Below are 9350 nucleotides of genomic sequence, written 5' to 3' on the forward strand. Positions count from 1 at the left end.
GAAAATGCACATATTGTTTTTATGCAGAATTAAGAATATTCACCTGAAAATCTGTTGCCAATTGGATGGAAACCTAGCTAGTGATTTTGAAAGAGGGGTCTCGAAGGTACATAGGGGGTTTAAAGGGTGTGTGTGTGTCAACCTTATGAAACACTTATGGAATATTCTGGAGTGGAGCCGGAGACAGCGTTTACCACCATCAACAAAACACCAAATTATTGAATTTGTCATGGATTCGCATCCCCCCAAAAGTGTTCCAGACACTTGTACAATCAATTCCAAGGCGCATTGAAGCTGTTCTGGCAGCTCGTGACGGCCCAACGCCCTATTAAGACACTATGTTGATGTTCCCTTTACTTTGGCAGTTACCTTTATGTTCAAAAATTGCAGACAAGTAAAATTTGAAGCAATTACAGACAATTATATAAATGGTTCCTTTAAATTTTTTATTAAAGTTTAAAACATGTAAAGAAACAATATTATTCTAGCAACACAAATGAGAAACTTTCCATTTTAAGTACAGTGATATATCTCAGATTAGAAACCTTAAAATGGAAGCCCAAAGATAGACCAATAATCCTGCGATCTAGTGCCTCTGACCAGAATATCGACAGCGTAGATGTCAACATATTTTGACATCTACGCCTCATTTGGTGAGCTGTGCAGTCAGGGCGTCTATTAGCTCCTGTTTCTTGGTCCCTGTGACCTTCACCCCAAACTGCTTACAGGCGTCCTTCAGCACGGGCACCGTCAGTTTACCCAGGTTGCCTTTCTGTACGTGACCCCTCAGCTCGTCCTCAGACATCTCCACCTTGGGCTTCTTTTCTGTGCCGCCTGCCGCCTCAGCTGAACACACACAGGGCTAGGATGTTACAACAACCAGTATTTCAATAGTGAGACTGCCAGCTACTACTCTGTTCTTTCTTACCCCAAGGGCCAGACCAAAATCTCCCCTACAGGACACAAAGCAAGTAAACCATACACCACAATATAGTTCATACAGAACTCACCTGGTTTGCGTTTGGGTGCAGTCTTGCCCTCTGGGTTGTAGTCAGCAGGGTACACCAGATCTCTGAACTCCTGAGCCAGGGAACCAAGACGCTGGTCAATCATATTCACATTGGGCACTGAGAGAGGGAGAGAGAGAGAAAGATAAGGAGAGATTGAACAGAAAGAATGGACGAGAAAAAGCAAGCTTGAGCACTGCTAAAAAAGAAGCATGTGGGCTAATCAGGAGCATATGGTGTGTGTGTATTCATCTTACTGGTGAGATCCTCTATGTGCTCCGGGGCCATGAGATCTAAAGCCAAGGCTTCCAGGTTCCTGTAGTGCTGCTGGAGGACTGGGTTCTCAAACGCATCACTCCTGGAACACAGGAAGAGCACCACAGACAACACAGGAATGGGAATCTCGACTCATTCTAGGACGTTTACAATAGTGTTCCCCTTGTTTTCTGCTATGCTTTCACTGTAATGTTTTATGCTTTAACTCTTTTCAAAATGTGAATCCTGGTATGAAATAATAATGTTTAGTATTCACTGTAATAAAAGGGCCGTACCTGTATTTGAAGCGCAGCTTGTGTACTATCTCCTTCATCTTGTCCACCTGAGACTCGGAGGCCGTGGGGAGCTGAGGAGTGTCCAGGGTACGAATGTCATCCGCGTAGGGCAGGAAGATGCCATGGAAGCCTGAGGCAAACACACACGTCATTACAATTAGTCTGAACGTTTAAAAGTATTTTAATTGTGTGGTATTTGTGCAAGACCACGGCTGCAGTGGGACCCAATGACTGTACCTGGAGCCGCAATCTGGGCCTGGCCATCATCCACCTCCTCTTTTTGGGGCACCAGCGCTAAGAAGCGCGGGGGAGAGTTACGAATCCGTGTATATTTACACAGAGCAAACACGTTCCTCACACTACACCTGCGCAGCAACGCTGTGAACACACAGGCACTCCCTGGGATGGAAAAACAGGACATGGTGAAAAAGGGGTTAAAGTTGGAACTCAAAATGGAACTTGGAGGATGAACATGGGCTGACGTTTCCCAGATTACAGTTTGACTTGTAGTTATGTTTTCAACTGTCACCGTTTCTCTTCCCATCATAGTGACAGGTTCACACACACCTGTGACCATTTCCTCCTCTGGGTAGATGAAGACAGCAGATCTGAGGTGGTGGTGCAGTTTGAGACGCTCCATGGGCTTGAACCCAATCAGCTCCAGACCCGGGTCAGAAAACTTCTTTATCACATCCACCTCGTCTTTCTCCATCACTATCTGCCTGCCTGCATACACCTATACAACACACAAAAAAAATCATACTTTCTTTTTTTATACCCCTTGTTCGTGATATCCAAATTGGTAGTTACATCCCATCGCCCGTACAGACTCGGGAGAGGCAAAGGTCGAGAGCCGTGCATCCTCCGAAACAACCCAGCCAAGCCGCACTGCTTCTTGACACAATGCACGCTTAACCCGGAAGCCAGCTGCACCAATATGTACACCTGGCTACCGTCAGCATGCATTGTGCTCGGACCGCCAAAGGAGCGCTATGGGACAGGAACATCCCTGCTGGCCAAATCCTCCCCTAACCCGGACGACACTGAGCCAACTGTGCACCGCCCCATGGGTCTCCCAGTTGCTGTGCCGGCTGCAACAGAGCCTGGACTTGAACCAGGATCTCAAGTGGCACAGCTAGCACTGCGATGCAGTGTCTCAGACCACTGCGCCACTCGGGAGGCCCATACTTTCTTTGATACACTTTAAATATATATTTATTTGGTTTGATTTGAGATTCCCACTTAGTTACCTGAACCCTCTTGGTGTCGCTGGGGAGCAGCAGACTGCCCGTCTGTGTGTGGTAGAGGCGTGTCTTGGTGCGGACGGGCTCGTTGTTGTCTCTGTAGAGCTTGATGGCGTTAGGCTTCCTGGCCTGTAGGGCCGTGATGTACACACCCACTGCCACGTTCATCCCTTCCCCCAGACACAGATTCAACCTGACACAGAGGACAAGAGATGAGCCATCAGCAACCAGAGCCCTATTGAGTTTTGTTAAACATTTGTAACATCTAAACATGTCCTATAAGAACACAGTCTAGAAGAAAAAGAAACGCACACCTATTTAGACGAGGTGCTGGCTAGCGGAGTAGAAAACTTGAAAATAAAAGAGAGCCACACACTCTAGGAGCTCAGGTGCAAAACTTTAATGACCAACTTTTCAACAGCCAAGCTATCTTCATCAGGGTATAATCACAAACACTGCGGGATGACTCATTTATATAGTGTCAAAAGACACAGCGCCACGCCTATACAATGAGGGAAACAGTGCTGGGCTGTGCTCTGTACCTTGCGACCGATCTCTTCTTCATCTCCTTGGCTCTGACCCTCTTCTGGAGGTCCTCCAATTTCCCACAAGGCTCCATCTGCAGGCCCAGCTCAGCCTCGTCCTCGGGGGGGCTCACCACGTCACAGAAGAAGAGCGAGACGTCGAACCCACCTGGCTTCATCAGATGCATAAGGTCTATCACCACACCTGTGAGTGACAGAGAGTTCACTGATCCAACACTGTTTGTGATAAACTAAACATTTTGCAAGACCAATATGTATTTCCAGCCCCTTTCAAACCCCTTCAACCCTGTTACATCAAGGAGGCCAACTGCCATAGAACATACATAGTTGTATCTCTATCTCTTTGACAACTGCCTTCCCCCTTTCTCCAGACCCACCGGTCTCTTTGAGGTCGCTAGCCTTGGTGCGGGCCTGGCGGTCGCGCTCGCTGTCTCCCCCATGTGGTGTGTCTCGGCAGGTGAAGATCATGAGGCGTTTGTGGGAGAGCCGAAGCTTGATGTCACTGTAGAGGTTGGAGCAGCACCACAGCGCCTCACCCAGGTTGGTATTCCCACTACCCATGGTCTCTCCTGCCACCTGGGCACCCTTCTCCCCACGCAGCCCATCCACATCCTGCACCCGACGGGCACCTAGAGGAGAGAGAGATGGGAGGAGATAAAAGAAAAGGTTAGACAGAGAGATAGGTGAGGAGGAAGGGTAAAGATAAGCAGATTGGAGATACACAGAGAGAATAATAACAAATGTTCAAATGGGTTCCAGAAGAATCCAAGACTCGATCAAAACACACACTGAAACTGCAGGCCAGGGGGACATACCAGGTAAGTCCAGGTCGTGGTAGATATAGACATGTTTGAAACTGTTCCTGGGGTTCTTGCTCTGTTCCGTCCCATAGAACACTAGAGCCACCAGGTCCTTGTCACTGCTGATTATTTTACTGGTGTAGACGCTGCGGACACACTGGGGAGGGAGAGTAGCACAATACAATAAAACACTGTCAGAGGGTTAAGTAGGACCACAGAGATCAAGAGAGGAGTGGGAAAGGGCCATCAGTCATGTCACTTCTCACGGTGCTAAGAGTTCAGTCATTTTCATCATGTCTGAGATAAGGAGAGAAACAGAGAGGCAGGGGAGGGGGTGAAGAAAGGACAGGAAAGGGTAAGGGAAAACAGAGAGGGAGTTAGAGACAGTGAGAGAGAATGACTACCTGCATGGTCATGTCAAATGGCGAGGGCTCTTCATCCTCCCCCATGATGAACATCTCCTTGGAAGCATCCACCAGAAACACCAGGCTGTCACGGCCTGTGCTCTTGTAGTCCACTGTGGAGGGGGATTACATTACATATGCTAACCCCCATTCTATTCAGAATTGATCCATTCAATCACCATCAATGTTGGTCTTACCTCCAGACTCATCCCTTTCCTCTCCATCCACATCTTCATCCTCATGGTGGTAGTCGTTCCACTGTGCCATTGAGGCATGCACTAATCTTGCCCTTAAAATAACAAGGAAACAAACGCATATGCACACACAGTGTGAGAGAACTGTGGTTGTTATAAAACTCTGATCAGGTAATACCAGATGATGTCAGGTTCAATTTAATGTGGCACTCCAGTCGCCTTTTGGGTAAGTGGCTAGTTAGTTCTTGAGAACTCAAGGAGGGTATACCCACTATACAGTTTCCCCCCTTTTGGGTTCTTAGCTGATAGTATGGACCACAGCTACTCCCCCTCCCCATGTGAACCACAATCCCGACGCTCTGTTTACTCCCGAAACTCTAAACGCAAATACGCCACTTGCGAAAAGGTTTTGTAAACCTTTGGAGTGTAACTTTTATATATGCGATAAATAATATTTAAAATACAAAACACACACTTTTGCTGTGCAGTTTAGCAAAGCTCCACCCGGCTGTTTTCACACACCGCCTCAGCTACGATATCTCCATTATACCAATACGTTCCACATTTCCGGTGTTTCTTAAAAATACAGCCGTGTGCAACTTTCAAAACTGCATGCGGTAAGTCTTCTGTATTTGATTATCCCCCCCACACACACTTATATTCAAGTTAAGTTCCAAATGTTTCCAAAACTGTATCCAGCACCTGCATTTGCGTTTAGACAGAACATTTGGGGGAGCGTCGGGGAATAGGCAGCAGACAACTTTTTGAATATAATATAATCACAGTTTCTAAACGGTATATGGTTATCTTGGCATCCACTTATCAGCATACATAAGAATGCACTCTCATTTAAACTATACAGACGAATGAAAGCATACCTTATGGCCGAGTGTATGATGTTACAAATGTGATTTCGTTGGAAATAGTTAGCTACAAGCCTTGTTTTGTCTTGATGCAGGTGTTGATATCAGACCGTAGTTGTGTTTAATTGCGTCGTCAGTTGCGACGTGAACGCGCATTACTTTTTCTATGGTGAAAATGTTCGTGGGTTCATGTAAAGCTAAATGTGCATAGTGCCATCTACTGCGCGATTGAGGTTGAGACGATCTATGAAACAAATATCGTCAAAATATTTTTCATATCAATCGTAAACTCACTTGCACAAACACAAGATTTCTTAATTTTATGACGGATTCTTGCGTACATTTCACAATGTTTTATCAGACGCTTTAACGATGTAGGTCGTCACCGTCAACTGTTTGAAGCTAGCCACAATAAGGATTGTGGAATTTGCAGTTTCCCTTCAAAATAATATTCCCCCATTGAAACATGCAAATGAATACAAATAGTGGAATAAAACCTATTTGGACTAGATGCCAAACAAGGTTGGATGTTTTTATATACATTCAAAAAAGACAATAAGTAGTTAATTTGACACAAAAAAAGTAAAGAATCAGTTGAAATCGCACTGTGGATGTAATTAGACTTCCGTATTGCATTGGGGGCATACTTATAATAAGCACTATCAAATCACATTTTTTATTTTATTTTTTTATTTCACCTTTATTTAACCAGGTAGGCAAGTTGAGAGCAAGTTCTCATTTACAATTCCGACCTGGCCAAGATAAAGCAAAGCAGTTCGACACATGGTGTAAAACAAACATACAGTCAATAATACAGTAGAAAAATAAGTCTATATACAATGTGAGCAAATGAGGTGAGATAAGGGAGGTAAAGGCAAAAAAAGGCCATGGTGGCGAAGTAAATACAATATAGCAAGTAAAACACTGGAATGGTAGATTTGCAGTGGAAGAATGTGCAAAGTAGAAATATAAATAATGGGGTGCAAAGGAGCTAAATAATAAATAAATAAATACAGTTGAGGAAAAGTTAGTTGTTTGGGCTAAATTATAGATGGGCTATGTACAGGTGCATTAATCTGTGAGCTGCTCTGACAGCTGGTGCTTAAAGCTAGTGAGGGAGATTAGTGTTTCCAGTTTCAGAGATTTTTGTAGTTCGTTCCAGTCATTGGCAGCAGAGAACTGGAAGGAGAGGTGGCCAAAGGAGGAATTGGTTTTGGGTGTGACCAGAGAGATATACCTGCTGGAGCGCGTGCTACAGATGGGTGCTGATCAGTGAGCTGAGATAAGGGGGAATTTACCTAGCAGGGTCTTGTAGATGACCTGGAGCCAGTGGGTTTGGCGACAAGTATGAAGCGAGGGCCAGCTAATGAGAGTGTACAGGTCGCAGTGGTGAGTAGTATATGGGGCTTTGGTGATAGATTGCATCCAATTTATTGAGTAGGGTATTGGAGGCTATTTTGTAAATGACATCGCCGAAGTCGAGGATCGGTAGGATGGTCAGTTTTACGAGGGTATGTTTGGCAGCATGAGTAAAGGAGGCTTTGTTGCGAAATAGGAAGCCAATTCTAGATTTAATTTTGGATTGGAGATGCTTCATGTGAGTCTGGAAGGAGAGTTTACAGTCTAACCAGACACCTAGGTATTTGTAGTTGTCCACATATTCTAAGTCAGAACCGTCCAGAGTAGTCATGCTGGACGAGCGGGCAGGTGCAGGGAGGCAACAATGCGGTGGAGGCAGCAGCAGCAGAGACGAGGAAACAGCCCTTGCCTTAGCTTAATTGCCTAAGAAAAGAAGAAGTATACAAAATGGTGTCATCTGCGTAGAGGTGGATCAGAGACTCACCAGCAGCAAGAGCGACATCATTGATGTATACAGAGAAGAGAGTCGGCCCAAGAATTGAACCCTGTGGCACCCCCATAGAGACTGCCAGAGGCCTGGACAACAGGCCCTCCGATTTGACACACTGAACTCTATCTGAGAAGTAGTTGGTGAACCAGGCGAGGCAATCATTTGAGAAACCAAGGCTATTGAGTCTGCCGATGAGAATGTGGGGATTGACAGAGTCGAAAGCCTTGGCCAGGTCAATGAATACGGCTGTACAGTATTGTTTCTTATCGATGGTGGTTAAGATATTGTTTAGGACCAAATCAAACACAATATGCTGAAACACTTTTTAAAAACTTTTTGGCATCAAATGTACTACTTATTGTCATTTTTAAAATTTAAATATCAATATTCCAAACTTGTTTAGGATGATCTAGTCCAAATATGGCATTATTCCACTATCCGTTTGCATGTTGCAATGGGTGACTTTTATTTTGAACGCAAACCCAAAATTCCACAATTGTGGCCAATTCTTATTGTTGCTAGCTTCACTCAGGTGTCCCAGTCTCACTCTATCAATTCATTGGCTGTTTTTTAAGCCGTATGTATGTATGGGCATTTTTGACAGATATATTTTGTTTTGAGTCACAGTGACACAGCAACAGCTGACTAGCATGTTAGCTAAGAGCTTCGTACGGTTGTGACTCGTGAATTTGCCTCAATTATTAGATATTCGTTGTAATTAAGCTTAGCTACTATATGCCTTTTTATTTTTCCCAACGTAAGGCATTTCGGACTATTTGTGTTTTTCTATTTGCGGAACCAGAACGAACTATAGTAACTTAACACTAGGTTAGCTAGTCGGATAGATAACACTAGCTAGCTAACGTTAGTTCGTACACATTGAAGACAACACAGCACTGAACCTAATTTTACACCACCAAGCTGAATTATGGATCCAAATAACACCTCGTACGCTGTGAAACTGTACGTTTACGATATATCTAAAGGAATGGCTCGCCAGCTGAGCCCCCTCATGCTAGGTAAGTTGCTAACGCGTAGGTTAGCTAACTAGTTTTGCTTGGAATATAAGTTGTTTTACCCGCTGATGTAGTGTTTGAATTGATGAGCAGAGGCTGAGGATGCATTTTAGGCCTATGCGCTGAATTTAGAATCAATTTCTGTATCTTATGAACCCCAAGTTTGCTACAAATTGTAAACTTAATGTATAACGTTATCAACTATTCTGTTCTATTCACAGGTATACAGCTTGATGGAATATGGTGAGTAAATTATGTATTTTTTGAATGATTGAAATCCTTATTTTAGTGAGGCCAAAGGTCAAGTTATGTACACCTTTCATATTTATATTTTCCCCCAGTGTTTTTAAGTCTGTTAATTGGGAGTCTGTCTTTATGTGAAATAAACTGTAGCCTTTTTCCTCTCACTTAGGCACACTGCTATTGTTGTACATGGAGAGGAGTTTTTCTATGGGGGAGATGGCATCACAAACTGCCGACCTGTAAGACAATGTTTTATTCTATTCCTTCCTAACAAACTAGACCTGGAAATCTCTTTATGTACACCAATAAGAAGTCTAAGTTAGTTACCCCAAGCATAGATCTTGTTAGTTGTGATAGAAATCTTATCCTGGGGCTGCATATGGGCTATTGGAGGACAACTGAGCAAGCAGGTGGCAGGTAGCCTAGCGGTTAAGAGTGTTGGGCCAGTAACCAACAGGTTGCTGGTTCGAATTCCCAAGCCGGCAAGGTTGAAAAATGTGACGTTCTGCAAGGCAGTTAAACCTCCAACACCTGCTCCCTGGTCAATTTAAGGCGCACCTCTATGATTCAGAGGGGTTGGGTTAAATGCATTTGGTTGTACAACTGACAAGCTGTTTGTATTTGTGTGTTTTTA

At 44.2% G+C, this 9350-nt stretch overlaps 2 protein-coding genes across 5 annotated transcripts in view; one reads left to right on the forward strand and one right to left on the reverse strand.

Moving 5' to 3' along the window:
• Positions 1-425: 425 nt before the first annotated feature.
• LOC109899983 (X-ray repair complementing defective repair in Chinese hamster cells 6) lies at positions 426-5812 on the reverse strand. Of its 2 annotated transcripts, none has more exons than XM_020495673.2 (13): positions 5624-5812; positions 4749-4840; positions 4552-4664; positions 4163-4304; positions 3725-3976; positions 3345-3531; positions 2809-2995; positions 2126-2294; positions 1796-1957; positions 1559-1688; positions 1265-1365; positions 1011-1127; positions 426-846 (listed from the first exon to the last, which is right to left on the reverse strand). In XM_020495673.2, exons 2-13 carry the CDS (start codon positions 4816-4818, stop codon positions 647-649), a joined length of 1830 nt encoding a protein of 609 aa, XP_020351262.1. In that variant the 5' UTR covers positions 4819-4840; positions 5624-5812; the 3' UTR covers positions 426-646. The 2 variants fall into 2 exon arrangements, with proteins under 2 accessions (XP_020351262.1, XP_020351263.1); XM_020495674.2 differs by lacking the exon at positions 5624-5812 and adding an exon at positions 5221-5343.
• A 2180-nt stretch (positions 5813-7992) lies between these two features.
• LOC109899982 (desumoylating isopeptidase 1) overlaps positions 7993-9350 on the forward strand; it is a 16417-nt gene continuing 15059 nt past the window's right edge. For 2 of the 3 annotated variants that reach the window (XM_020495672.2, XM_031835334.1), the window contains exons 1-3: positions 7998-8476; positions 8695-8716; positions 8886-8955. In XM_020495672.2, the coding sequence (XP_020351261.1) occupies positions 8386-8476; positions 8695-8716; positions 8886-8955 (183 nt within the window). In that variant the 5' untranslated portion in view covers positions 7998-8385. Of the gene's footprint in view, positions 8477-8694; positions 8717-8885; positions 8956-9350 lie in introns of all 3 variants that reach the window. The other variant, XM_020495671.2, reaches the window with a different exon arrangement.

This window comes from Oncorhynchus kisutch, linkage group LG11 (genome assembly GCF_002021735.2).
Source record: "Oncorhynchus kisutch isolate 150728-3 linkage group LG11, Okis_V2, whole genome shotgun sequence".
NCBI classification, from domain to species: Eukaryota; Metazoa; Chordata; class Actinopteri; order Salmoniformes; family Salmonidae; genus Oncorhynchus; species Oncorhynchus kisutch.